Here is a 27,969-nt window from a genome sequence, read left to right as displayed (position 1 = left end):
AAGGATTAAAAAGCAGAACTTCAAAATTAAAGATGTAATCCTAACACGTATAAGAGGACAGCTACAGGATTCAAGATCTTCAAATAATGAAAGCCAAAACAATGATATTATACAATCAATTTTCACAACCCATGCTAAGATTCAATCTAACCCTTTGGCACCCCAATGAAGACACTATTGGCCATGTTTTAGACACAATCCTAGTATCAGAAGTTAATTTCATTTTAGGACGTAGTTGTTGTCGACCACTGTACAAGCCTACTGAAAAATGATGATTTGTCTCACTGTTATTTCCTTCTATCAGTTGGTCTCTTGTTATCTGTTGGTGTGTATTCACCGGTTACCCTGCCATTTGCCACAGAAAATGAGTTACCATGCGTACTGAAGTTTATGCCAAACAGAAGAAAATTATTTACAGTGCAATGAAGTCATTGGCTTTTCTCACTATAAATTTTCTATCTATTTTTGAGTGGTTCATTTTGGTAGCACAGTCTGAAGGGTTTGTGAGAAGATAAGTTTCATCATAATCCCTGATCATCTACTGCAGTGTAAGGAAACTAGCATTTTAGCACAATAGTCAAGGCAAAAATATATTTACCTATTATACAACAATGTGGCTTCACCTATTGTCCCTGCCACCTTGTTGCGTACCTTTCGAACACAAACCTGAGACAAGCCCAAGTCAGTATTTTTTACTTAGTAAGATACCAAAATAAGTACAATGTGCTGCAATCACTCACCTGTACTTGATCCATAGGTCCAGCTTCAGGATCCCGATTTCGGTGAATAACAATTCCATTGTCACACTTATTTATGAAGTGTGCACTTCCACTTATATCATAGAGATTGGGAGGATCCCCAACCCAATTATGCAGCTATGAGATGAGAAGAAAGAATATCAGAAAGAGTAAAATGACAACAGATGAAACCAAAGCTGTTTATGTTACCAACCTGCCTAGGATGTGCTACAAACCAAACATGGCATCCATGATGTTGTGCAAAGCGTTTGATTAAGGTAAGCATCTGACTCACATATTCTGTTTCGGTCCTGCAAGTTTTTGCAACAACTACATTAATCTCAACTAACCATCATCCATTATCTAGACAACAATAAAGGCAGCTTAGCAACAGAGAATGATTTGTAACACATCATGTTCTTGGAGGGGGACTTATTTATGATGTATCCCTTAATTTTATTATAAATAAAATGCACGCCTCTGATATACAATACACAACATTCAAATATAATTTCTCTTGTACTTCTCTAATACATATTCATATTGAAAGGAATCTCCAGTAAGTCCCAGCATTCTAAAGAGTTCTAATACAACTCAGAAAATCCAAATTTAGAATAAGTTCTTTTAAGAGAATTACTGGTTTGGAGGCCGCTGATGATCGAGCTCATTATAAGGATCAATTACAAGTCCTCGCACCCCGTGCCTTAATACAGCAGCTTTTGCAAGGTCAAGGACCCATCTTATATTTGGAAGGGAGTCATCTTCACACCTAGTATCATGTAGCCAAGCAGTAAATTTCATCAATTTAAGAAACGTGGGTAGTAAATGCTAACCAATGCCTTAAGGAAACAAGTTAAGGAATTAAAAGAAGAAAGTTTTTTATTATGATTAAAAAAAATACACTCCCCTGCTATAGTTTTAATGCGCTATCATATAACTTTCAATTTAAAGCTGTTCTAAATGAGCCAAATGCACTAAAGAAGTTGCTATTGCCTGCTTCAATATCCATTTAGAAAGATTTAACCCTTCCTATTTTAAATAAATAAAGAATCAACTGCACCACTAATCATAGCATGCATCATCACGTTTCAATTACAGACAACTGTAAAGGAAACTGGTAAACTAAATCAACTAAACAAATGTATAAAACATAAGAGCAGTCTAAAAATGTGTGGATGATTGTACAAATATTTGAATGTGGCATGCCACAAGTTACAACTACCAGCTGAGATCCTTGTAATGGACTTACCTTATGAGAGAAAAAGTATCGCTTAACCAGAGCTTGCCCCGTTCAAACTCCTCCACACTCATTCGCTCAACTTTTTCTCCATAACTAACATTAGATAAACAAGTCAATCAAGATAATCAAATATATATGCATAATAACAATCACCATTATTGCAAATTAATGAACATTATAATCCAATAGACCAATATAAGGGTCCCCTTACAATGAAAGATAAATTGCAACATTATAAAGAAAAATGCAGAGGACAAAGAATTATAAATCCTTAATGATAAAAGTAATACTGATTCCACTAGTATAATAAAATGGCATGACACCAAAATGAAAACCGAATTAATATACTCAGAAATGGAAAAGTCCCAAGATATTATTGGACCATGGTAATAAATGCCAATCCATAGGCATAGAGTACTATATCATCCATAATTCTAATAACTGGTAGTATAAAAGTTTCAATTCCATATCCCACTCATGTCTCATGCCTTCCCATGAACTCAACACATACAAAAGCAAGATTAATAACCAATTAATATGCTATCTGGTATAAAGTAATGTAAGCCATAGTATTTCTAATTGAGAGAAAGGAGTAAAATATGAACATTAGTGTGATACAGATAAGAAAAAATTGGAAATTGTTATAAATCCAGCACATAACACAACAGAGGGTGTGGGAAAACAACACCATAAGTTATTATTTGATCTGGAAATAAACACTAATTAATGTTGGAGGATTGGAGGTGTAGATCACATGGTTTTTAGCTTTGTAAAAAGTAGTAAAGGGAGACTAACGACATCGGAAAAAATTGTTGAAAGGGAGCTCATGGTTAATAATATTCTTGAGAATTAACTTTTAATTGAGCCTAACAATGTCACGTAATCCTGTACCTAAACTCACATGGTGGAATATGGTCATTTTTGTAGTAATAAAAAAGAAATAATCAACAAGGCACCAATAGTATATAAATCATAAATAATATGCAAGGCTCACCGTTCATTAAAGAATGGCTTCTTCAAGTGTTTCTCCAAAAGTTTTCGAGCATGTTCTCTGACCTATAGGATAGTCAATAACAAAGTCAGAAAAATGAACAAACTTCTGACGGGAATGTAAGAGACGACTATTTAAAAATAGAGATACTGTTGGCATAGTAATTTGGTACAACCACATACACAACGGAAGTATAAGAGAAATGACAGATATTACAACACGTGTTCAAACCCAGCAGGAACTTCAGCAAAACAAATCAATAAAGACAAATAGAATAGTTTTATTCACTCAATATTTATGAAATATTAAGCATCCAGAACCAGTTAAGGAAACCAATGGTTTGTGAAACACATTCAATTCCCTAGCATTCCAACAACTAACTTCCTTACTTGCAACAAATAAAGTAAAACACGAGGAAGAAAGAGAAATAATTCATTTACTTTTCTTATCTGAGAAAAAAATCTCTTAAAGCAGAAACCAACCACAATGAAAGTACATGAGTAAATTACCACAAATATCCAGACATGATCTACCATTTCATAGTTACCTAGAAGTGAGCAATAAATATCCTGAACATAGAAAGTCACTAATAAACAATCTAACCTTGTTCTCCATAGAACAAAGAGCAAATTTCCAGCCAGCCAATTCATTAAGATTGCAGAGAAGAGCATCAATCCACTCACTCTTCCCAGAGTTAGGAACCCCAGTCACTATGGTCAATTCTCCTGGTACAACCTGATAAAAGTAATTTAATAGATACTATCAGGATCTCTAAGTCCACGCACAGAAAAAATGTTTAATTATTACTATATGTCAAATATAGTACTTTGGTCAAAAAAAACATTTGATGAAACATGTTAGAACAGCTTATATTATATTCTGAACAACTCTTTAACAGCTGTTTTTGTTGTACCTATGCGTCATCTAGAGCCTGAGACTAGAGGTGACTCATTATGTTGTTTTTGATATATTATTATCTGTAATTAAATGCATAAAGTAAACAAAGAAAAAACAATATAAAAAAATGTTAATCACATTAAGAAAAATACAGCAATAACGGCCCTTACATTGTACAAGTCATTCAGATTATTCCACCCAGTGGAGATACCAATATCATATCCTAAGGTTCGATGGTAGTATGCATCAATCTCATCAAAGTAATCTCTGAAGTTAAACAATCCACGTATTGGATATAATTCTGCATTCTCAATCGCTTCCTTGAGTGCATCAGGACCCAAATACATGAGAACCTGTGAATATGTCATAAGGTTGCTACAGTTATCAAAGAGCAGAATTACATACAAACAACTTCAGATGACTCTGCATGACAAGTGACATACACAAACCAGACAAGTGTGAAAATTATGTTGGTGTTCAGAAACATATAATAGGGAGGAAATACTCCCTGACGTTTCTGAAAGCTTTCTCTGAAAAAATCATTTCTCTAAAATAAGCTAATCCAACCATGCATGTCAATAAACGATGCACACTAGACAACACGAATAGCATACACCAGATAGAAAAATGTATAAACATAACCTAAATGGGTCTGCGAATCCAAACAGTGGGAACAAGCCACAGAAGCATTATCTGTTTTCAATATTTAGAGGTTTAATCGTTTAGGTGAGAATGAGAGGAAGGATGCAGGTAAAAGGGGAACTTGAACATGAAAATTGATATCTGACCTCATTTGCATCTTTGCAATTGTCTGATTTCCCTTTTTTAGGCCACCTGACTCGCCAGCATCTACAACCATTGAGCAGAGAAAGGTTAAAGAAAATGTGAAACAAGCATGAAAAGAGGAAAAGAACTCTATTATTTTTTCAAAATGGAAAATAATATGAATAAACTGACTATATAGAACAGTGAATATAGCCATTCGGTCTTGTCTAATAATGAAGATTTTGAAACAACAGCAACATCAACATAGCAAAAAAGGTTTACAGAGACACCATTTATCTTAAAAAGTAAATTTTTAGAACAAAATACACAAAAGCAACTCAAAAATAGCTGATCTATACAGTTTAGCACTTCTTACTTCAAAATTAAACACCATATACAATGAATACATGGAACATATAAACTAAAATGAAACAAGTGCCAAAATATTGTTATCCTCCTTTAATTGAAAGAGTAACTTCTTGATATTTTCTCAAATATATCAATGATTATGGTAATTTATATATGTAATAGAACCAAGACCAAAAAAATTCTAACTTCTCTTTCCCAATGCGACGTGCAAGCTCCTCAGCTAGAGCTTGACCAGGTGGATCCCCATCCGTGGCAAGTATAACCCGGGTTGCCTATCAATATAAATATTGACAAAACAAATAAAGTTTAAGAAAATGATATATTTCAGCACATTCAGAAAAAAAAAATAAATGACAACATCTAACTAACCTTCTTTAGTTCATCTTTACAGTTCCACAGATACTGATACTTTTTGTCCTAGCTTTACAGAATGAGACATATGACAAGAGCATTAGATTCTAACATTACACATGCTACCACGGCAAAAAATGGCAACAGAGAAGAAATTGAAAAGTTACAAATATGCACACACATAATAATATAGTATCTTGAGAATTAAAAAAGGACCTGTTCTAGAGGAGGCAAGTCTTTTGAGGACACTGATTGAGGTGCCCCATCAGGAACACTGACACAGTTCAAGAAGCCAGCTTCTTCCATTGCCAACTTGTCCATTTCACCTTCAACCTATATTGTTAAATCAATATGCTAAGCATAAAGCAAAAGTTAAACTTTACTAAATTTCTACAGAGAGCAGAATACATACAATGATTACATCACTCTGTCCTACTATGTCATCCAATCCATAAAAGATCTTTTCAGTGTTTGCTTCCTGAAATAAAAGGATATTTAGAGGAAACTGGAAAGAAGTAATGTCATAAAATCAGATAAATAAATGACATCAAAATAAAATTTGACAACTGAAAAAAAAAAAACATGTTGAATTTAAGATAACATGAAAGAAATATCTTCCAGCATAATCCGATTATAAGCTTCCAGTTTTTCAGCTCCTAGCTTATAAGCTTCAGCTATGCTATAAGCTAGTTTTACCAAAACATTCTATATACATAAATTGAGATTGCAAAGCTTACTTGTGTATATTATTTTCTTTATTTTTATGCTATTTGGGTATGCTGCAAACAATAGATGTTACAAAGGGATCTAGTTGGGATCATATGTTATATTGTGATGCTTTTGCATACTCTACCTTAAAAAAATTGCAAGTGGAATACTCTACCTTTTACATGCCAATAAGTAAAAGGCACCGACACCAATAATAAAAAGAATATACTTACATGTTAACATTGCTAGTGGAATATAATTTATTTAATTTTACTCACCAACATATGACAGATGCCATCACTGTTGTTTTAACTTTTAATACTAATTCATTCTCAGCTTATCAATTTTCCCACTCAATCTAAATAAACAGCATACCTGCCAAAACATCTTGTTGACATCTCGATACTTGCAACTAATTAGTGATCCTTTTCGACGATACGTGAAAGCAATCACAATCTACCATACAAATGTTACAGAAAGAATTAGTAACAGGTCAATCACTTAAAGAAAAAGTGTGAAAATAGAACACTGCCTACAATAAAAAAAAGTTAAATGTTTATTATACACTACCAATGGAAATAGTTGAACTTTGAAGGTATGACTTTGTCAAGTGAAAATCAATTGCAATCCTTGCCTAATTACTCGTTATATAAAACATGTTTTTTCAAGGAAATATATTAAATAGAAAACTGTCATTTTTAAGACTGCCTTTATAATAATAGGCTAATAGTAGGTGTAACTAGCATAAATCATATCAAATTAACGTTATCACATATACACCAAAAAGCATTTTCTGGTTAATAAAATTATAACCAACCTATGATGTTCACTCCAGGATCTTTACCACAACCAAAGAAATCAAACAATCATAAGGATTGTTAATGTAGAGGAAATATCAATGCATTGAAGATACACATTCACAATTTAGTGGTCAATTGCACCTGATCTTCATATTTTCTCTGCATCACAGCATTTCTCTCCAGAGTCTCTTTCGAAATCAAGCGCTCTGAAAAATATGCAAGCAGCTGAAACAGGGCAAACAAAGTCATATTCACCACATTGACTGGAAATGAACAAAAAAAATCATTATCAACACAATTGAAAAACTACCTAACAAGCATAAAGCAAACAAATGAAAATAAACAAAGATTTTGATTCTAATTTCCAAAGGCTTGTTTGTATTTCTGTTTATCGTCAGCAACAGCACACCACTCTGCATTTGTTACTTTCAATAAATACACGTTTAGCTCTATGCATATCCAGAATAAATAAACCACTAAATGCAGAGATGAGAAAAATCAGAGGAAACAATGGCTCTGCTGCCAAGACATAAAGAATAAATTTATTGAGTGCAGAGTAGGAGTGTACAAGCAAAGCCAGTTTTAAACATTAGGATTTAATTTTAATTGCTTGCCAAAACTCAATACAATTAGAGGATCTATTTGTATGCAAAAGAAAGAAGACATTGCAAGTGCCCTTTTAAAAGAGAGATTGGTATAAATGATTTTGATAGCAAATCTAAATTTTGGAATGTGTGTCACTGTAAAATTCAATTAAGATGGCAAACAAACGTTTACCCAAACATTCACCAAAGTAATGGAGGACAGGAGTTTGTCATGAGTACTATCTGCCCCTCTATTATAGCATATCCAAAGTAATGGAGGACAAAATTAGGTAAGGTAGAATGTAATTACCTCATCACAAAGTGGTTCAAGTTGTAATTCCTTCTCCGTAATCTCTCTTTTCTTTTTAACCGGGGTTACAATACTTGCTGCAGATCTGCTTCCAGCAAAGGCCTACAGCAGAAGGTAGAAAATGAACCAAATACCACATCTGCCTGTGTTAATCTGACCCGCTTGAAAATGAAAAATATGTAACCTGTGTGCTGCCTTTCCAACCACACTTGCCACGAAAACACACCCATGCAGCAGATCCCCTAAAACAAAAAATAAAAATTAAAACAAAGTATGTATACAATCTGTTAAGAAAAGAGAATCAGAAAAGTTTACGAAAAAAAATGACAAATACCATACCCATCTGGTGCAATGTAGAGAGATAGGCTCCTTTCTGATTGATCGCCACCTTGGCACTATAAAAAAAATATTAAATGACACACAAGCAACACTTAATACATAAAAATGTTTAAATCCTATTGGGACGTATAAAATGGGATTCATGTAAAGAGAATGAATGAACTATTCTCACTGCAGAGTCCCAGTATCCCAGATAAAGTGGAAAATAAAAGATACAAACAAGATAATCCGACTGGTTTGAAGTACATAATCAACATTCCTCAATTCACTATTTTTTAGCACTCTCATTCGTAACACCGTTATCGCCTCCCTCAACTGAAACTAAAGCTGCGCCTTCAAATAATCACCTTATGCAAAACAAACAACAAAAAATTTGCCCAACTTCACACCTTAAAACAGACATGATTAATAACAAATACCAAAATTTTCATACATAAAGTGAAACAGCAATTTGAGGACAATGTCTAACCAGCAAAACTTTCCAAAGGATCAAAACATCACAGTTTATAAGTCATATTTCAAAAACATCTATTCAACTTTGAAGGAAAGTGGGAGACACCTCTGGACAGAGCAAGTGATTGTACTGCCCCGGCACACATATTCCAGTTTCCATCCCAACAGCCTCCAACCTCTGCTTCAAAATATTGAACTGCAACTCCACACTCTTCGCCTCGGTGTTCTCCAATTGAACTTCAGAAAACCAAACCAAAAACACAAAAAGTTAGCAACTTGAAACACACTTAAGGCTGGCCTGTCCCCCACGGAAAAGGGCACCTCACCCGGTCTAGGGATACTGGCATGAGAGACACCGTGGTAGCCGTTGGTTCTGAGAGGCGATGGAGGGTTCCTTGAGGTGGGTTTGGAACAGAACACGGTGAAGAAGGGTCTATGAGGAAGCAAACGGTGTCGTTGACAGAAAGTAGTGTTTTTGAGGGTTGGGAATGAAGAAGAATGGAAGAGGGTTTGAGGGGTCATTGCAGTGAGTTTTGAAGAAAAAAATAAGGGACGTAGAGTGTAGGGATAACGAAGGCGCATGCTTCTTGTTCCCTTGATGAAGAGAGTGTTGGTTTTTTGGTGTTTCTCTAACAGGGTTCCATGTGTGTGCCAAAGAGAGAGTGGTAGTGGCAAAAAGGGTTTTGGTTTTAAGGCTCTGCAATTTTTTAATGTCTAAACAGAGTGCACCTCAAATCATTGGTGCTGTGTAGTGTAGGTTATTTATGAGTAATGAGTTTAGCCCGGATAATTTTGTTTGATTTATTTATACTGATAAATTTTACTTAATTTGCCCTAAACATTTTATTATATTTTATAATTAGTTATTGGTTATTTGAAATGTATAAGTGTTGGTTTATAGTAATTAGTAATGCTTTAACAAAGAGGGGTTTTTATCATAGTGAGGTAGAATGAGTAAATACATTTAAATATTAATGTAGTTTTCGGTGATTAATACATGTAATTAATTAGAAATGATATTGTTTTAAATTTGTTACTTTTAAGAGCTTTTATCGCAAATAATATAGTTCTGAGATTCTATTTGATTTTATTGCTCTCTATACTAATTTTTGATGAGTTCAATTTTAAAATATTATTACATAAAAAATTATTATCAAAAATAAAAGTCATATAATATATAATCTTGAAAACAATAATTTTGACGAATAATACTTTTATAATTAAATCACATTTCATAATTATGTAAGACTGTGATAAATTAAATTTATGTGATAATTTGCTTATATTTGTCAAAATCTTATCGAGATTTTAACTTTTTTTAATATTCAACATAATATGATATTTAAATTTTGTTTACACGATTACCTCAATAACTCGTGCACTTCTATGGGGATTTTTTTTAGAAGAATAATAGTTAACTTATCTTCAACTAATCAATATATTAGAAACGACTGAGAGAAAAAATTAAAATATAAGTCCAGTAATATTTTTATTTGTGTATTGTTGATCAGTATTTTCAAATCCATAATTATATTATAACTAAAATTCTCTAACCTCTGCTTCTGTTGTGTTAAAACATAATTTATTATAATTTGTAAGAAATTTAGAGTTTTGGATCAATTTTATTTTTAATTATACTTTAAGAAAAGTATCAAATATATTTCTAAATGTTCTTGGCTTCATAAAGATTCATGTTGAATATCCGTTAATAAGATTATATTAAAAACAATGTTCCTAATATGTTTTCTTTCTTTAAAACAAAGTAATTAGTTTTTAAATATCTTTATGTAGGTAACAATATCAAATAACTTTTTTATTTCTCTTAAATTTGTAAATTTTGAATGTGTTGTTTATTAATTATTATCATTCAAGTGATAATACATTTCTTAAATGACATGTCACTAAGTGAGATTGGTAAGTACATTCTTTCATTTCTGTTTTTTTCACTAAAACTTTTCTACATTTTGTTTTTCAGTCTCTATAATTTTTTTCAGTTTTATCTTTATAAATTTTTATGCATATTTTGATTTATATTAAAAATTTATTGTTCAAGTCATCGAGTCAGTAAGTAAATCCGAAAAATATTATACTTATTGTGTAATTGCTCTTAAGTTTCCCTAAATCAAAAAAGAAAACCGAACATTCATGTATATTGAACAGTGAATAATCTCTCCATATACATTTTCATTTAGCGATAAATAATTAAATCAGTTATTTAAGATTAACATAATTAAAATCTACTTCATTAGAGTAATAACAACAAGATTAACAAACTAAAGGCTGTTTTAAATATAATTTACCTAAAGAGTGGAATAGCGTTATTCCAAAGTTACATCGAATGTTTAATTAAAAGCTCATACATGATATGATCATCATACATAGTTTACATAAAGAGCGTACAAGGCATGTACAATACAAACAAAGACTCACATATCTCCGAAAGGAGTCATCTGTCATCTCTGACCTTCGCAGAGGACTTCAGTTTTGGAACCTTGAAGCCATTAGAGAACAGCTTAGGAGCTACAATGGGAATAACTGGAGGCTCTTTCCTCTTCATGCTTGTTTTCCCCTGGACATTAAGATTCACTAAGTCAAAACATAAAAGAAAACAACAAGGAATGCTTTTTCTCAAACTTTCAATTTTACAACCTGGGGAGGGGGAACACATGCAGTGAATACATATTTCTATTGAAATGAATGCATAGTTCAAGCATTTATATTTAGGAAGCAAGTTGCCACTTCAATACAACCATGTTCATGAACAAAATGAATTAACAAGAGTACAAAGGACGATAAGTGATTAGAGAAAGAACATCCCATACCCTTTCAGAAGATTTTGCAGCTGGTTGATCGGGTGTACGTAGTTCCTTCTGCACAATCATACTTCTACTCTTGCTGCTCTTAACTCCCGTACCAGATGCTTTACTCCCATCGGAGCAACGATTTAAAACAGGTGTGACATGGTTGTTCTGGAGTTTTCTTAAAGATTCCAACTCCATTGAGAGTCCAGATATTTCCTTGTTTAAGCTTTTTGTCTCAGCCTCCATCTCAGCAATTTTACTTTCTAATTCGCAAATTTTACTATCTTTTTCATAATGTTCAGATCGTAGCTGCTCCATGCCGGAAACAAGTACCTTTATCTTTTCATTTGCCTTTTCTACTTCAGCTTCCCTAGACTTTAATTTAGCAGTGTAGTCATTCTCCATTATCTTATATTGATTCCACACAAATTTCTTTTCCGCCAAGAGTTCAGACACCTCCGAATATTTTTCTAGAGAAAGCTTATCATATTCACCTTTTAACAAACTAAATTCATCGCAAGAACATTTATCTTTTTCTTCAGAATTCGAAATGGGCTTGTTCCCTCTATGTGTGGTTCCTTTTTTCTTCTTGCCAGTATCCTTAGATTCTGTTCCTTGGTCCTGTTATAAAGTGAGCGTTCAGCATAATGTAATACATAAGAAATATCAGAAAACCCAACAAATATGAAACGCTGACTGACAGATTACTTACTTCTCTAACAGAGGATTTACGAGAAAGAATTTCAAACCATTCTTTAAAATCCCCCAACTCATCCTCTGTATGCTCTGTAATAAAAAAGATAAACGAATGCAGTTAGAATAATGTCAAATGTAAATTCATTCAAACACCTATTATTTCAACAATTAACAAAAACTTTCCCTTGAGTTGAAAAAATCGAAGATATTAATAATTTAAACCAGAAAGTGAAAAGAAAAATTCTTTGTAGCATGCTAGGAGTGATGCATCATCCAGGAGCAGGAACTTGCATATTGGTTCAGCCAATCAGGTATGTAACCATCTCAGACAACCCTTACATTCATGTATCATGTAAAGTTATTTACATTTACATTTGGGAAATGAAAATAATCTGAACCATGTAACATCCAGGACCATCCCAAGATTGACGGGTCACATAAACTAGTTCTCATTCAAAACTGATTAATTTAACTCTGCTCCTATGCAAATAATTCCAGTCTGAGGTCAAAGTAAATGAATGTATAGGCTTCCGCAGTATTTGTTTTGGATTTACTTCAAATGGCCTCAAGAGAAACCTTTCGACCCCAAAGAAAAGAGACTATTGTCCAAAAATAATCATATCACAAACATATGCTATTACTCTCTACTGTCCCCCAAAACTCAACTAAGGTACTTCAAAAAACAAAAAATCTACATCACGTCAAGAAACTATCTAACCAAATAGTTCTCTCCATTCTCAATCCTTAATAAAAACCACACAACCAGCTTTTTGCTCCTTGAAAGCAAAACATTAAGGAATAAAACGACAAATGCAAAAACCTAACACCAAGAACCAAAAGCAAACACCTTTTCCATAAACTGGCTCAAAGTAAAAACTACTAACAAGAAATCAAAGAAAGCTCACTGACCCAAAATCCATTTTAATATAGCACCCTCTCTGTGCTTCAAACCCAGCGCCAAATCCGCCTTCGCTTCCTCCAGAGACCGTTTCTTCTCCTCAAATGCCAAAATCTCATTCAACTAAAGAAACAATGGTAATAAAAACACATGAAAAAAAGTAATTTTGTTAAACTTTAGCGGAGCCCTAAAAGAAGACTATCTACCTGAGAAATTTGATCCTTGTGAAAGCGAACATCGGAGATCCACCCTTCGTGCTGCATCCGAAGACGGTCTTCGAGAAACTTGTGGCGGCTAGCGAACGATTGAAGCTGGTTCTGCTGGTTGCGCACCATCTGAACCAGAGATTTGAAGATATTACCCCAATTTCGGCGCTCCGACAAGGCGACGTCGGTAGATTCTGGTTTTCTGAATTTCTGCATCGTGAAATTCAGAAAAAAAAAAAGGTTTGAATTTGGAAGAAGTGAAAGAGAAGAGACAGCAAAATTGTGAATTTCAACGGTCAAATTTTTCGCCGGTTTGATGCATTAGTAATTTCAAAAAGTTCGATGCGTTTTCGGACCGCGAAATTGATTTTAAAAAATATTGACCGTTGTGTTTTACCCGACCCAATTAGCAATCCCTAACCCAAGCTAGGTGGGCCCGTATTTGAAGCAGGATTGGGGCAGTTTTTTAAAATGGCTTAAATGATGTAGAAAATTGCTTCCGGCACCTTCATAATTGTTTCTAGCACTTTAATAACGAAAATGGTCTTTCAAATTTTATAATATTTTTGGTAAATGGTATCTAAAAATGTAATAACAGGTTTCTGAATTATGCACATTCTAAAAAATTGAAATTTTCTTAAGAAACTTTATTTCGAAATCATTTTGTTATAATATCTCTAAAATGCGTAACCCAAAAGGTTCTTTTTCTTTTTTTTTATTTCATAATTGGAAATTGTGTGAAGCAAATGAGAGTGTAAGAAACATTTGTGATGAGTGTATTTTATTCTTGGTCCTACAAATTTTTATGTCTTAATTTTTTTTTCTTTGTTTTCAGTCCTTCGAAAATTGAAAATAGGTTTTTTTATCCTAGTATTATGATACTTGTTAATTGTTTATATTGATTGAAAAGTTTTCAAGCGGTGTCTTTTATTATTTTTATATTGTTTATATTGATTGAAAAGTTTTCAAGCGGTGTCTTTTATTATTTTTATATAATGTCAACTGGTAACACCTTTTAAAATAAAGCTTTAAATATCTATGAAATATATCTTATTCGTCTTGGTGAATGTCTGAGGACAAAAATTGGAGGTGATTTCAAATTTATAGAAGGGTGAAAAACTAGGAAAATGTTCTACAGGATTAAAATTAAAATTCATAATTTTTGTGAGAGCTAAAATATAAAATTCTTACTTTTTGAGAACTAAATATAAAACATAAAATACATTCATTAAAATTCTAAAAGATACATTAACACTCACTTACTCATACTTCTGAAATCCTCTAAACAACTAAAATTTAGCTACCATACAAAAAAAAGATATATCAATACCAATTTAATTAAAAAAGAATATGAATATGACCACACCACAATTTTCACCACATTTTCTGGTATGACTAAATCTTAATAGTAGTTCAGGATCTTGAGCACTGAAAGCTATATCCACTTCCATGGGTGGAATTACCTAGTTGGCATTGTATATGGCTCTGCATTCTCAACTACTTTCTTCAAAGCATCAGCTCCAAGGTATTGGAGAACCTAGGGTCAAAAGCCATTAATAAATTATTATGTCCTGAAGGAATATAAATATACTGCATTTGAAAGATGAAAAATACAAATCATATTGAACAATACTAACAGCACACTTTTTCTAATGAAGTCTCTCGGTTAAAAGTTATTAAAAACTATAAAGTCATAAATAAAGTTCATTAAGCATGAACTGATAACATATTTCAATTTCTAATGAATATTAATCAATAATAAAGAGTGTCTTCAGGAACTTGAAAAGTTCATTTTTCTTAGAAACTCCACAAGCCAATAGTGAACTGAATTTTCACTTGCCTTACAGAACTAAGAAAATATTGATAACATAGAAAATCGAGTTATACCTCATTTGCATCTTTGAAAGAGCTGAATTCATCTTTCTTTGGCCAGAGTAGACGCCAACACCTGATGACAACCAAAAAGGGAAGGAAAATACAAAGTACATAACACAATTCAAAAATCTCAAGTCTATTCATATCCAAACTATTCATGCTGCATGCTATCCAAGTCTCAAGTTTTACTTTATATTTTGTACTTAAACACAATGACATAGAAAATAAATAACATCGTATATATAACCTTTCTCGGCCAAGGCGCCGTGCCAGTTCTTCTGCTAAAGCTTGACCTGGAGGATCATTATCAGTTGCCAGGATAATGCGAACTGCCTAAAAGAACAATGAAGAAACCAAGCTAATAAGCACTTCACTTCTGCGCTATAAAGATCCACCTTAATGGGAACATATCAAATGTGTGTACCTTATCCAAGTACTCTTTGCAGTTCCAGAGGTATTGAAATGCAGTGTCCTGATTTCATAAGCATGCACAGATAATATTAATGCGATCAATTAATTGATTGAAACACATACTTTATGAGGATGTAGAAAGATAACCATGGATCAGTTAAGGCAGAGAAAGAATGACTGGATGCAGTTTTTCTTTTTTTGCTCTCATGTTAATCTTAGGAAAGTAATGTGTGATTATGGTCCATCATTAAGAAAATAAACAAAAGGTGAGTTGACAAGAACAGAATTAATACACAACGTCAGTATAATAGATCTTCAAAGAATAAGGCTCTATACTTGGACACTTTTGCAGTAAAATGCAATTAGTTATGACTATTAGTAGGTAACAGGAAAAGCCAGAAAACGTTTAAATAGATTTTTCTTTTCAAAGTTAAGGATTATAACTAGTAAAATTTATTAGAATGAAAGTGGTCTTAAAACACAAATGATCTCCCTTGAAATAGTTAGAACCAACAACACTAAATGATCTGTTATTACATTTTCAATTACCGCAGAAGAACAACCACCATAAAACCTTGTACCTCATCAGAATAAAAGTGAAAAATTAGATGAGCAAATTAGTCTAGGTATTTGAAATAATCCTGAAAGGGTAAGTCGCAATCAGACAATTAATAATCATAATGAATGAAAACAAAGACAAAACTACAGACGGAGCCAATTACAGTTCATTCGGAAGAGCACATCTAATCTATTTCATTAGATAGATAGATAGATAAGAGAGACAAATAGATTTTGTTAAAGAAAAGAAGCATTATGGATATTTGCATTAATAAGACATATTACATTAAATATTAACTCGGCCAAAGAGAAGTGAAAACAAATTCTAATAATGGCACACACACAAACCTTCTCTATTGGTGGCAAATCTTTTGAAGAAACCTTTACTGGTGCACCCACTGGAACACTAACACAATTCCGAAAGCCAGCCTCCTCAAGTGAAAGCTTATCAATTTCCCCTTCAACCTATCATCATCATTGGACTGTAAGAATATCTTCAATTCTTTCCTTTTTCAGCTTTCAGTTAGGAATTGTCAGACAAAAAGAAGATACGGATGGAGAATAAGGGAGAAAAACTTACAATGATGATTTCAGACACTTGTCTAATGTCATCAATTCCATATAGTATCTTGTCCGTGCCTCTTTCCTGAAAATCAAATCGATCATTTGAATGAACATAAGTTACTTGGTATCCAGATCAATTAAACTTCATATCAAAATGCGCATTTTTGATTGTACATGAAAAGCTACTGGTCATTTCGAATCATTCATTGTAATGAATACTATTTGCAGTCAGGAAAAGTTACCAGCCAAAATCTTTTCTCCAGTGCTCTGTATTTGCAACCAACAAGCAACCCATTTTGTTTATAAGTAAAAGCAATGACTGTCTGCACAAAATTTGCAGTACACAACGAAGTTTAGAACTTCTAACTAGTTAAGTTCTTAAGAACTAAACCACGTATAGAAATGTTTATAAGACAGCAAAGAAGAAATTATGATCATTGCTAAGATTCTTTTCATGATCTTGAAGCCATGACAACTAAAGCAAAGTTTACTTCTAAAAGAATATATACGTACTACTTCTCTGGTTCATGTAGATGGATTTGTATTTCCCTCCACTATTGCCCCAGTAAGGTTCAATTGCAGTAGTTGAGAACGGTTGGAAACAGAACACGGACTTTAAATATATCAAGTTATGGCAGTAATCATTCAATTCAATTGCGAATAATGAATTTTGCCATCAGAATTAAAGCTTAATATATCAATCTAATATGAAGAAAACGTCAATTACCCATCATGATATTGCCAGAACTATATTCAAAATCAAAAGTCACCGCTTCATGTTAAAAACCCAAAAAGTACACATGATATCAGTCTTTTAGTTCAGATTTCAAGAATTCAAGTGGCAAGATCACTGAAGATTCTTTTTCCCTTTTGAAATGGTATATTTCAATAAAAGAAGCAGCTATAGGAGTCCCAGCAGAATACGGGACAGAAAGCACCAATTACAGATCTGGAATCTGTTTATCTAGCAATTTAAAAGAACAAATATTACAATTACAAAACCAGAACTGTGAAAATACCTTATTATCAGACAGTTGTCTTACAGCATTTCTGCTCAGGGTTTTCTCTGATATCAGTCTCTCTCTAAAGTAAGCAACAAGCTAAAACAAGGAAAGAGAAAATCAATACATAAGCAAATAATCTGACTATTACTAACACTTAAAGATTGCAATATATTGTCACAAGCACCTAAAGAAACAGTCTTGGACATCTTGATGAGGGAACACTCAATCAAGATTGTAGATTTACATGCTCACACTTGTCCATTCCAAAATTATCAACCAGATTCACTAGCATGATTGAATAGTGAAGCTTCTAAGACCATATTATTTACTAGCCATTACATCATATTTCTAAACCTCTACTGGACCTTTGTTGTGAATAGTCCAAGTGTGAGTCAAAAAGTCTCACATTGAATAGAAAAGACAGAGTTAAACACTATATAAAAATAAAGACCCATAACAATATTGCCTTAAGGTTTTGGTGTAAAGGTGGTGTCTAAGGTCTTATATATGTAAGACTAATGTCATATAACCATATAGAACCACAATCTCTCAATGAAAGTCACACATTGGATAGAAAAGACAAAGTTAAACACTATATAAGAATAAAGGGGAGAATATAAGAATAAAGACCCATAACAACATTGCCTTAAGGTTTTGGTGTAAAGGTGGTGTTTAAGGTCTTATATGTGTAAGACTAATGTCATATAACCATATAGAACCACAATCTCTCAATGACTATAACCATAACCCATATATGAAAAATTATATAGCCTATCAACCTTTGATACTGAGATATTAATTAACATGCCACAGGTTATGGAAAATGGCCAGATACTTTATGCTAAGAGCTTGAGGGTGATGGGGAAAAATGATATGTTATTGAAATTGATTTGACACTTGAACATAAGTCCAGGTGAATCTTATTTCAAAGTGTCCAGTAAATGCTTGGTTATTTTGACAAAAATTGGGATAATAAAGCCAAACCACAAGAAAGTCAAACCCTGTGTCTATTTCAGCTAAAAATAGTAATTATACGCATTCACACTCTCGATACCCTTAATAGTCCATACTTTGTATGTTGGGTCAGAGAACAACGAGAAGACCAGCACACTTAATAAGACAATCAATTTTCACTAATTCATTTGAATAAAAGACCTTCGAAAGACATCTGGTATAATAACAATTACCAGCAAAATGAGACAGATAGGTCAGTCTGAGAATTTGGCAGTTATTCTACCGCTATTGCCCACTCAAAATGCCATAAACAAGTTGTATACCTTAGGACCAAGTAGTTCCAATCCTAAGCTCTCCTCAGCTATTTTTCTAGAAAACTTGGCGTTAGTACAAACCCCACTGTACAATTCCTGATCATCTGCAAAAACCTACAACCAAATAATCATGTGGAAGCAGCACGTCTTTGTTACCCCATTACAAGTTTTATGCTTTAAAGGAGACGTAAATTTATAAATCCAAGTTATGTCACCTGACCAGCCCAACCACATTTAGCTCGAAAACACCTCCACATTGCAAATTCACTGCATCGCACATTTGCCAAAACACATTACATCAAAACACGCAATTATCACCACACACACAAAGCAATTACACGAAGTATACCCATTAGAGATAATGTGAAAAGACAAACTCCTCTCCTTTAATTGCCCACCTTTGCACTAGAATATCAAAACAGACAGCAGTCAGAAACCTACTTAAAACCGAATACATACAAAAGACTAGGGGAAGGAAATGGATTGCAGTTTTAGAAGAAAATAAAAATAGATACTTTTGGACAAAACAGATTATGGTACTGCCCGGGCAAACAAGAGTCTTCCAAGCTGATGCCCAGAAGTTCCATTTTCTCTTTCAATACTTTCACTTTAGGTGCATCAGAAGTACTGTCCACAACCTGCTCCACAACACCTTAAAAATAACACGAACAATCATACAAGGAAAATTCAGTAAATATCTTTTCTACAAAATAAACAGATTAAATAGTTTATGCACTAACGGTAAGGTTTTATTATTTTTCACATCTTAAACAAATCACTCATGAATGTAAATTTGTTAAATTTTTCAATGACTGATTAAAGGCAACAGAGCATAGATACTAAACTCTTAAAAAAGCTGAATCCTTTGGCTGCCCAGAAAACTCAAACTAATAACAGTAACAAATGGGGGAAAAGGGTATTATAAGAGAAGAAAAGCGAGGGAAAACGATGAACCTGGAGTAGAGGGCACAGTGGTGTTACGAGCTAGTGAATGACACCAAACGGTACATTGTCTTGTGGATAACACTGCTGCATAGGTTCTGGGAATCAACTTGGAGAATAGAGATTGAGTGACGGGAAGACGCAGCCATAGGTTCTGAAAAACTGACATGTTTGGTCTTTAATTTTTATTTGTTTGAGTTTTCATTGCAAGTTTTGGAATGCCTCTCTGTTCATCTGGAGCTAGAGAATAGATAGATATTTTTGCCTCCATTCAATTGAATAGGAAAAATATTAAATTTCTTGTGTTTCCATAAAATATTATTTAATAAAATATAGGAGGTTTAGTTATTGTAAAATTAATTCACTCAGACGACTTCTACCCCTATATATATATATATATATATATATATATATATATATATATATATATATATATATATATATATATATATATATATATATATATATATATATATATATATATATATATATATCATCCATAGAAATTTCCGCTAAAAAGGTTGAAAATATTTATTCCTAAGAACTAATTTACTGATTATTAAAAACGGCAAATGGTGGTGCAGAAAGTGATTTATGGACTTTCTTAACCGAGCCCAACATTGCAAGCCCACTTGTAAAGCCTGCTTTGTTCACAGCTCCGCAATCCCTAATCCCGCACTTTTCATTCTTCCTTCCTTCCCCTATTTTCTCCTCGCTAGCACAGTACGCCAAAATTGCAAGTCCAACACCTTCTTCCTGAAGGTAACACATGCTTTCTTTCGGTCCTTTGTTCTTTTTAATTGAAGAAATGTTTCTGTTTTCATAGATAGATAGATATAACCATCAAATTCAATTCGCTGATCACCCTAAGTATTTTTATTAACTCCTCGGTACTTTTCCTCAGCGCTATGAAAATATTCCAAATAGTGTACTTTTAAACTCGGTTTGTTTTAATTAATCCCCTGAATTAGTGGCCTTGTTCCATCTATTTTTGTGCATCGTAGATTTCAGGGATATGAAATTTAATTATTTTAAGAAATGTAATTTCTTTTATGCTTTGTTGAATTTTGTTGTGTTTCATTCCAGTGGTCACTAATAAGTTCAGTTTGCTTACTGTTTTTTTTTTTTTTTTGTTGCGTGCTGGTTGTGATTCAACTATAGCTGCTGTCTTGTTCTGTATGAATTGTGAAACATGCATATTGTATCTGGGGGAGAAAAATATGTGATTGACATTTGGTGTTTGGATTTGGATTTTAACAAGAATGGTTATAGATTCTCATGAATTGTCTGTCTCGAGTTTAGAGCACTTCCAAATTCGTTTTTCTGATTTTGGGATGTTTTTGAAAAGGAAAATGATGAGTAGACACCCAAATGTTAATTGACACCTTGAGAGATAAATGCAGAGAAGTGTAGGTACATAGGTGATATGATTGATAGGAAGAGAAATGCAAAAGGTGTGTTAGGTTGTTTTGTTGGACGGATGGGCTGTTCACATATCATTGTTGTTTTTTGAAATTGGAAGTGTTTGAAGTTGATGTTTTACGTGTGTAGTATGTTCTGCCTTCTTTTATGGCGATCTCTTCTGTTTGAAGTGACTGGGTGAGAATGTGGATGAATATCTGAAGTTGTATCTGCAATCATATATGTTATATGTCGTGTGGTTCACAGCTCAACCTTAGTAAGTTTTAAAATTGTTACAGGGTTGGTGCTCCTAGTTTGTTGAAAGAGCATCTTCTCTCCAATATATCGGTTTCATGAGTCACTATTTTTATTGAACAAAGAGATGAGGTTTACCCCCCTTTCCAGATTAATCTACCGTCTCCCTCAGCGGGATATATGTGGTCTCTTGCAATCTCGAGCCTTACAGACCAATTCTGTTTCTAAAGATTCTCTGGCTAAGCCAAGAAAGTATAAAATTCCTCAATTTTATGATCCTTATGGCCCCAGACCTCCACCCTCAGAAAAGATCATTCAGCTTGCAGAACGAATTGGAGAACTATCGGAAGAAGAACGTGGTCAAATTATGCCTACTTTGTCAGAAAGATTAAATCTTCCAAAGTTGCAGCCAATTTCCACGGATGGCTTGGACATGGGTCCAGAAGGTGGTGCTTCTGGACCAAAGGTCGAGGAGAAAAAGGCAGAGAAAACAGCTTTTGATGTGAAATTGGAGAAATTTGATGCTGCGGCAAAGATCAAGGTAATTAAGGAGGTAAGAGCCTTTACTAGCCTGGGATTGAAAGAGGCCAAAGATCTTGTTGAAAAGGTTCCAGTGGTGCTAAAACAAGGAGTCACGAAAGAGGAGGCAAATAACATAATAGAAAAAATAAAAGCTGCTGGAGGAGTTGCAGTAATGGAGTAGAATTTTGATTGTTGGTTGGGATCATAATTTTCCTTAATTTATGTCTTTAAGTTGCCACCTCATGGTTATCCGTGAATGAATTTTAGAAGAAAGTTCTAAAGGCACGAAACAGATTTAACGATTAAGAACCAGCTATTGAATAATCTATTTGAATCATTTTTTGTTAGATGGGTTTTCTAGTCCATTACTGTATCACTTGTAACTGCAGTGTTGGTTTGACACTTGTAACACTCTGCCTATCCTCTGCTCACATATGTTCTTCCAAATGAAATGTTTCTAGGTTCATAGGCAAAATTATTTTATGGAATTTTCTTGTAGTTCTTTGAGATTCCTGTAGTTGATACACTATACTTGTTGTATTCTGTTTGGACTGGGACATCTTATGAAGCATTATGCCTCTTTTCATAGTCAATTAATTTAGTTGTTCCTTGTTCTGAAAACCTTCTTTAAGAATACGGAAAAGAATCATGAGTTGTATGGTTATGGCTTTGGCCATTTGGTTTAGATATTGTGATTAGTCAGAGTAGGTAATATATGTTTTGTTTTCTTATTTAGTATATCGAATGACGATGAAATTTGTGTATAACACGGTACACAAGTCTATTTTTTTGGTCATTGTTCTTTCGTATTAATTATCTCCATTCTCCTAAAGGAACTTTTCATGAAAAAGGGCATTGTTTTATCATTGCTTGATCTGGTGACAATGACAAAGATGTTATGGAGAATATTATATATGTTATTAATTTGTATTCAGTTTTTTGTTTTTACTACCAATACAGCGCTGTTTTTTTTATTTACATATATATATATATATATAAGATAGTTGCTTATCATATATATAATTTTTTTATTTAGTATGAATTAATTTAAGATAATCTATAACAGTATTTTCAACAGTTTAAAAATGTCAAACAAAAATGTAAAAAATAAATTATTACTTACTTTTATAATAAAACAATTTAAAAACATTGATAATGTTTGATAAAATTTGTTGAAAAAGCAGTTGGGAATTAAATTCTTAGTTTAAAGTTGAAAAAACTAAATTAAAAATGTTTGATAAGATTAACTGACCAACTAAAAGTTGTAATTACATATTTTAATAATTATAAATTTATATTTTTAAATCTTTTATAATAAAACGTTTTATATAAACTAAATTTTATGCAATATTTATTTAAAAAATATTTTTTTATTATAATTTAAAATAGTTATTACTTTTTAATGAAAACAGTAACTTGATAATTAGAACAAAATAAAGTAATTTAAAATTAAACAAGTAATAAATATATGGCTTAAGATTATATAAATTTCGTCTATGTAGATTATTTAGAAACATAAATATAAATAAATCAAATAAGCTAAAAATTATTAAAACTTCTACTTTATCAAATGCGAATAACATAAATTTATCAAAATTTAATTTATCAATTTATGTATGATCTAGATCAATTGTTTTAACAACTACACATATTATACTAATTTAATAATTATGATAGTGACATCTACACTCTCCTCTAACTTTCCGTTTTAGTGCGACATTTTGGATATCGCTGTTTGTTTTATTACCACATAAATTATGATTTATTCCTTATAAAAAAAAGTCATATGATTTTCTAACAACGTTCACAAAAATGTTAATTTCTACGTAAAAAATTGTTAGAACTTAGGATTGCCACGTTCACAAATATGGTGCCATGCCGTTTTTTTCGTGTCTACGAATAACCAAAAATGAAAAAAAAAAAAAATTTGACCGATATCAGATCTACTGACAGGAGTATTCTGGAGAACGGACTGTGAAAGAATTATTAGTTGAAAAAGAAAACTTAGGAAAATTAAATACACATGTAAATATTAAATTACTAAAAAGAGAAGTTAAAGATGCAAGAAACAGAAAGGTGGGAGCAGGTGTCACTTGTTTAGAAAACGTTATTTTAAATGACAGTAACATATGTCAGTTTATGAATGAATGTGTCCCCACTCAGTGGTCTTCCTGCATAATAACATAACATCACCTGAATGCATTTCCTTAAAAAGCTCAAACCTCTTTGCAACAACAATTCCTTAGATAAAATTAAATCTCTATTTGGTCTTAAACACTTCTCCCTCTCTCCCTCGCTCCCTCTCTCTCTCTTGATAGCTCTTTTCCTTAAGGGTTACGAAAGTGAAAGAAAAATGGTAACTTCGGACGGTGGCGGTGGTGGGAAATTGAAGAAGGTTCTGGGTTTGGGATACTGGGTGCAAGGATTCAGATGTTTTCCATGGTTGGTTGTGAGTTTCTACCTCAAAGATGGTCTTAAAGTTGACCCTTCCACTCTTCAAATTCTTCAGAATTCTGCTAATCTTCCCATGGTTGGAAAGCCCCTCTATGGCCTCGTTTCAGACTCTGTCTACATCTCTGGCCAGCACCGAGTTCCCTACATCGCCTTTGGAGGTAAAGTTGTTGTCTTCACTCTTGTCATTTCTATCTACCCTTTTGCCTTCTCTCTCTGATTTGTTCATGTTAAAGCCAAGTTGCATACTATTACTGCTGTCAATAGTTGTTGGTTCCTTGCTGTTGGATGTTGGGAATTGAGAATTGGTTCTGTTGTGTTGTGTTGTGTTCCTTTTTATGCTGCTTTGGAATAGATAAAAGAAAAGATGAATGGATGAATTGATCCTTTGTGTGTATAACTATGAATAAAAGAATCTGTTAATTCCGTGTGAAGTTGCTTTAATGGGAAAAAGCATAAAGAGAGAGTAGGATCGAGATTCTGGACTTGAAAGAAAAAACCAGATTGAGTTTGGTATCTTACTTTTTTGCTTTTGTTGGGACTTCTTGATATATTATCTTAAGTCTGAATCTAGATTCTTTGAATTCATTTTATATTGATGAGTAGTTAAATGGTAAAACACGATCATCGATTTTTCCTTGAATCAAGCCAAAGGCTGGAAAGGGGCCTCAGACTTAAATTCGTTAAAACTTAATTGTGACAATGCACAAGACTTCTGAAACTAGCACACAATCAGTTTATGCAGCTTTCTTAAAACTAATTCCTAAATGTTTCTCTGAATCTGTTTATGCAGCTTTCTTGCAGGCACTGTCATGGATAATCATAGCAATCTGTCCATCAAACATGTCTATTTTCACTATCTCCATATACCTTCTCCTTAGTAACCTAGGTGCTTCCATAGCTGAGGTTGCAAACGATGCCATTGTTGCAGAAATGGCTAAACAGAGTCCTTCCTCAACCAAGCACCCGCAACCATCTTCCTCAGGCAACCTCCAATCCTTTGTTTGGATAGCTTGCTCCGCAGGAGGAGTTCTTGGTAATCTTCTAGCCGGCATTTTCATTGGCCGGTTCCACCCACAAACCATGTTTTTATACTTTGGCCTCCTCCTTGCTCTCCAATTTTTCATAACCATTTCAGTTCCCGAGACTTCTCTTGGGCTCCCAAAGACTCCATCTGTTGGGATAAGAAATCAGCTTTCACAGCTATTGGTTGCTCTAAGAAAGCCAGAAATTGCATACTCAATATCATGGTTTACAGCATCTTATGCCATTATTCCTGCCCTTACAGGCACCATGTTCTTTTACCAGACACAGCATTTGAACATAAACTCATCAGTATTGGGTATCTCCAAGGTGTTTGGCCAGGCAACAATGCTCCTATGGGGCATCATATACAACAAATACTTCAAATCTATCCCACCAAGAAAACTGATATCATCCATTCAAGTAACGATGGCATTCTTCATGGTTTCAGATTTCTTGTTTGTGCGAGGCTTTTATCGGCAAATGGGTGTGCCAGACTCACTCTACGTGGTGATTTTCTCAGGATTCTTGGAGGTTCTGTTTCTCTTCAAGATTCTGCCATTCAGTGTTCTAATAGCACAGATGTGTCCACCAGGATGTGAAGGGTCTATAATGGCCTTTCTCATGTCTTCCGTAGCACTTGCATTCATTGTGAGTGGATACCTCGGTGTTGCACTTGCATCGTATGTTAAGATAACAGGAAGTGACTTTTCAGGCTTTCCACTTGCACTTCTGATACAAGCTGCATGCACTCTGGTGCCAACTTTTTGGTCATCGTGCATACCTGATAAGGTAGAATCAAAAGCCAAGCGAAAAGACTCGTAAAGTTTATATCTTTCAAGGAAATAGTGGAAGGTGCTGAAGTGATTGATTCTTTTCTTTTCATTGCTTCATGCATCAGCTGGCACATAGAAGCTATATCAGTTGGTATTCTAGATTTTTTATACAGTGTGTTTAAAAGTGATAGCGTGTAAAGGTGTAGTGTGACCACATGGTGATCGTGTTCTTCCAAGTACTTTTGTCTTTCCTCTTCTTTTGTTAAATTAAAAAAATAAAAATAAAACTTTTTTTAATATGTCAAAATTAATGCATTTTTGAGGTACAAAATCACACGCACACAAACAAAAACTTGCTGAGAATATGGACTCTTATAGTTTTCTGTTTTGTTGACACAGAAGTTGTAACCATTTAACCTTGCAATCCAATGAAAACTGAATAAACCGAAGACTTTAACAATTCACAAATTTTAAAAATCAAATTTTTATTGTACATGTTTTTATTCATATTTTTGTAAAATTATCATTCAAAAATATCAGCGAAATGAAAAACATATTTAAATTAAAGAAAATTGTTACTAACTATCTGAGGAAGATGTCGAAGTGTAACGACCAGGTTGTATAAATTAATTTTTTATATGGTATATACGTATAATGACATATAAATGAGATAATTATATTTTTAGCTATTATTTTCAAAATATATAAAATATTGCAAATTTACATTTAATAACTTTCAATCTTTTCCTTGATTTAGAAAATTTGTTACTCCTGCCTTCCGTATCTTTAAAAATTTTATTTGATTCTAAAATTAAAGTACAAATTCAAAATAACATTTATTTATTAAAACATTAAATTTTACAAAGCTACTAAATTAATGGATAGATAGATATTTATCCGACTAAAACAAATGTTTTTGTAAGGAAAGTGCTGTGAACTAAAACAACTATGATTATTAACATTCACGTCGCGGTAATTATAAAGTGACATGATATTTTTCAAATGTTGATAAAATAAACTTTATTTTAATTATATTTTATGATATGCAACATCTTTAACACACTTTTTTACACAAATTTAACAAGTCTAGTAAAAGTAAAGCAATTAATACAACTTCAAATTGCAGCTATTAATATTATAATCTGAATATATTCCTAATTAATAACAAGCTAAACGAATAGACTATTACACATTTAAGATTGAGCAACCACTTATATTTGTATGTTAAGTGTAATTCTCAAAAGACATTCTTCTATATAGCTTTTAAGCATATGTAATCAGCAATCTATGACCCATACTTTTAGGTATTTGAATTAACAATTTTTTTTTCAATCTTATTGTTGTCTATAAACAAAAAGAAAATGAGAATTTATGAAGAGGAAACAAACATGAGTTGGTTAGAATGGAAAGAAGGATGAATGAGTGAAATGTAGGTGCAAGAGTAAGTGATAAAAAAGTAAAACGTGATAAGTGAAAACATGTAGATTAAAAGAATCTTTTTTGGAAAATAAAAGGTGGCTATTTAAAAAAAAAATTCACTAATAATTGATATTCATTAAAAACAAATATATTTATTTTAATTTATTTATTGCTTTAAAATATATTGAAGATAAATGAAATTGCAATTTTATTTAATAGTTTTTACACTTTGTTCAGCCAAACAAAAAAATTATTGGAAAATGTTTTTTTTTAATTTAATATTTTTAGTATATTTTAAAACTTTTATCGTACTTTGATGTTATTAATTCTATTTTATTAGTTTGATATTTTCTTT

General features: G+C 32.8%; 5 protein-coding genes across 6 annotated transcripts; 2 read left to right on the top strand and 3 right to left on the bottom strand.

Moving 5' to 3' along the window:
* Nucleotides 1-3: 3 nt before the first annotated feature.
* On the bottom strand, nucleotides 4-9,270 carry LOC114189068 (twinkle homolog protein, chloroplastic/mitochondrial). Its single transcript, XM_028077774.1, has 21 exons — nucleotides 8,871-9,270; nucleotides 8,651-8,781; nucleotides 8,092-8,147; nucleotides 7,937-7,994; nucleotides 7,753-7,854; nucleotides 7,000-7,083; nucleotides 6,434-6,514; nucleotides 5,763-5,828; nucleotides 5,567-5,683; nucleotides 5,369-5,416; nucleotides 5,186-5,271; nucleotides 4,654-4,714; nucleotides 4,036-4,218; nucleotides 3,572-3,703; nucleotides 2,972-3,033; nucleotides 1,987-2,070; nucleotides 1,375-1,506; nucleotides 952-1,048; nucleotides 741-875; nucleotides 599-666; nucleotides 4-345 (listed from the first exon to the last, which is right to left on the bottom strand). Exons 1-21 carry the CDS (start codon nucleotides 9,124-9,126, stop codon nucleotides 288-290), a joined length of 2,097 nt encoding a protein of 698 aa, XP_027933575.1. The 5' UTR covers nucleotides 9,127-9,270; the 3' UTR covers nucleotides 4-287.
* Nucleotides 9,271-10,827: 1,557 nt separating this feature from the next.
* LOC114187435 lies at nucleotides 10,828-13,478 on the bottom strand. 2 transcript variants are annotated; one of them, XM_028075696.1, is made up of 5 exons: nucleotides 13,146-13,478; nucleotides 12,951-13,032; nucleotides 12,058-12,131; nucleotides 11,367-11,966; nucleotides 10,828-11,113 (listed from the first exon to the last, which is right to left on the bottom strand). In XM_028075696.1, exons 1-5 carry the CDS (start codon nucleotides 13,359-13,361, stop codon nucleotides 10,991-10,993), a joined length of 1,095 nt encoding a protein of 364 aa, XP_027931497.1. In that variant the 5' UTR covers nucleotides 13,362-13,478; the 3' UTR covers nucleotides 10,828-10,990. The 2 variants fall into 2 exon arrangements, with proteins under 2 accessions (XP_027931497.1, XP_027931496.1); XM_028075695.1 differs by having other exon boundaries at nucleotides 12,951-13,062; nucleotides 13,146-13,477.
* An 858-nt stretch (nucleotides 13,479-14,336) lies between these two features.
* LOC114187006 (primase homolog protein) lies at nucleotides 14,337-20,051 on the bottom strand. Its single transcript, XM_028075106.1, has 13 exons — nucleotides 19,780-20,051; nucleotides 19,341-19,477; nucleotides 19,175-19,230; nucleotides 19,041-19,092; nucleotides 18,835-18,939; nucleotides 17,573-17,653; nucleotides 16,796-16,876; nucleotides 16,570-16,635; nucleotides 16,338-16,454; nucleotides 15,445-15,492; nucleotides 15,268-15,353; nucleotides 15,033-15,093; nucleotides 14,337-14,682 (listed from the first exon to the last, which is right to left on the bottom strand). The coding sequence occupies exons 1-13, from the start codon at nucleotides 19,934-19,936 to the stop codon at nucleotides 14,605-14,607; spliced, it is 1,125 nt and encodes a 374-aa protein (XP_027930907.1). The 5' UTR covers nucleotides 19,937-20,051; the 3' UTR covers nucleotides 14,337-14,604.
* A 355-nt stretch (nucleotides 20,052-20,406) lies between these two features.
* Nucleotides 20,407-22,538, top strand: LOC114189256 (50S ribosomal protein L7/L12). The gene is made up of 2 exons (XM_028077983.1): nucleotides 20,407-20,529; nucleotides 21,468-22,538. The coding sequence occupies exon 2, from the start codon at nucleotides 21,551-21,553 to the stop codon at nucleotides 22,124-22,126; it is 576 nt and encodes a 191-aa protein (XP_027933784.1). The 5' UTR covers nucleotides 20,407-20,529; nucleotides 21,468-21,550; the 3' UTR covers nucleotides 22,127-22,538.
* A 1,601-nt stretch (nucleotides 22,539-24,139) lies between these two features.
* Nucleotides 24,140-26,494, top strand: LOC114186606 (probable folate-biopterin transporter 7). The gene is made up of 2 exons (XM_028074560.1): nucleotides 24,140-24,557; nucleotides 25,190-26,494. Exons 1-2 carry the CDS (start codon nucleotides 24,143-24,145, stop codon nucleotides 26,242-26,244), a joined length of 1,470 nt encoding a protein of 489 aa, XP_027930361.1. The 5' UTR covers nucleotides 24,140-24,142; the 3' UTR covers nucleotides 26,245-26,494.
* Nucleotides 26,495-27,969: the final 1,475 nt, after the last annotated feature.

This window comes from Vigna unguiculata, chromosome 6 (assembly GCF_004118075.2).
Source record: "Vigna unguiculata cultivar IT97K-499-35 chromosome 6, ASM411807v1, whole genome shotgun sequence".
In the NCBI taxonomy this organism is placed as follows: Eukaryota; Viridiplantae; Streptophyta; class Magnoliopsida; order Fabales; family Fabaceae; genus Vigna; species Vigna unguiculata.
This window is presented reverse-complemented; position numbering and strand designations above follow the sequence as displayed.

Excerpts from the sequence above, each read along its gene's own strand:
- LOC114189068 (XM_028077774.1), bottom strand. The coding sequence starts at position 9,126 with ATGCGCCTTCGTTATCCCTACACTCTACGTCCCTTATTTTTTTCTTCA. Across the intron at positions 5,272-5,368 it reads GTAAAGATGAACTAAAGAAG|GCAACCCGGGTTATACTTGC; the intron begins GTTAGTTAGATG and ends TTATATTGATAG. Across the intron at positions 876-951 it reads TTGTAGCACATCCTAGGCAG|CTGCATAATTGGGTTGGGGA; the intron begins GTTGGTAACATA and ends CTCATCTCATAG.
- LOC114187435 (XM_028075695.1), bottom strand. The coding sequence starts at position 13,361 with ATGCAGAAATTCAGAAAACCAGAATCTACCGACGTCGCCTTGTCGGAG. Across the intron at positions 11,967-12,057 it reads GTAAATCCTCTGTTAGAGAA|GACCAAGGAACAGAATCTAA; the intron begins GTAAGTAATCTG and ends ACTTTATAACAG. Across the intron at positions 11,114-11,366 it reads CTGCAAAATCTTCTGAAAGG|GGGAAAACAAGCATGAAGAG; the intron begins GTATGGGATGTT and ends CTTAATGTCCAG.
- LOC114187006 (XM_028075106.1), bottom strand. The coding sequence starts at position 19,936 with ATGTCAGTTTTTCAGAACCTATGGCTGCGTCTTCCCGTCACTCAATCT. Across the intron at positions 19,093-19,174 it reads TTTCACATTATCTCTAATGG|TGAATTTGCAATGTGGAGGT; the intron begins GTATACTTCGTG and ends TGTGCGATGCAG. Across the intron at positions 15,493-16,337 it reads ATTTGCCACCAATAGAGAAG|GACACTGCATTTCAATACCT; the intron begins GTTTGTGTGTGT and ends TTATGAAATCAG.
- LOC114189256 (XM_028077983.1), top strand. The coding sequence starts at position 21,551 with ATGAGGTTTACCCCCCTTTCCAGATTAATCTACCGTCTCCCTCAGCGG.
- LOC114186606 (XM_028074560.1), top strand. The coding sequence starts at position 24,143 with ATGCATTTCCTTAAAAAGCTCAAACCTCTTTGCAACAACAATTCCTTA. Across the intron at positions 24,558-25,189 it reads TCCCTACATCGCCTTTGGAG|CTTTCTTGCAGGCACTGTCA; the intron begins GTAAAGTTGTTG and ends CTGTTTATGCAG.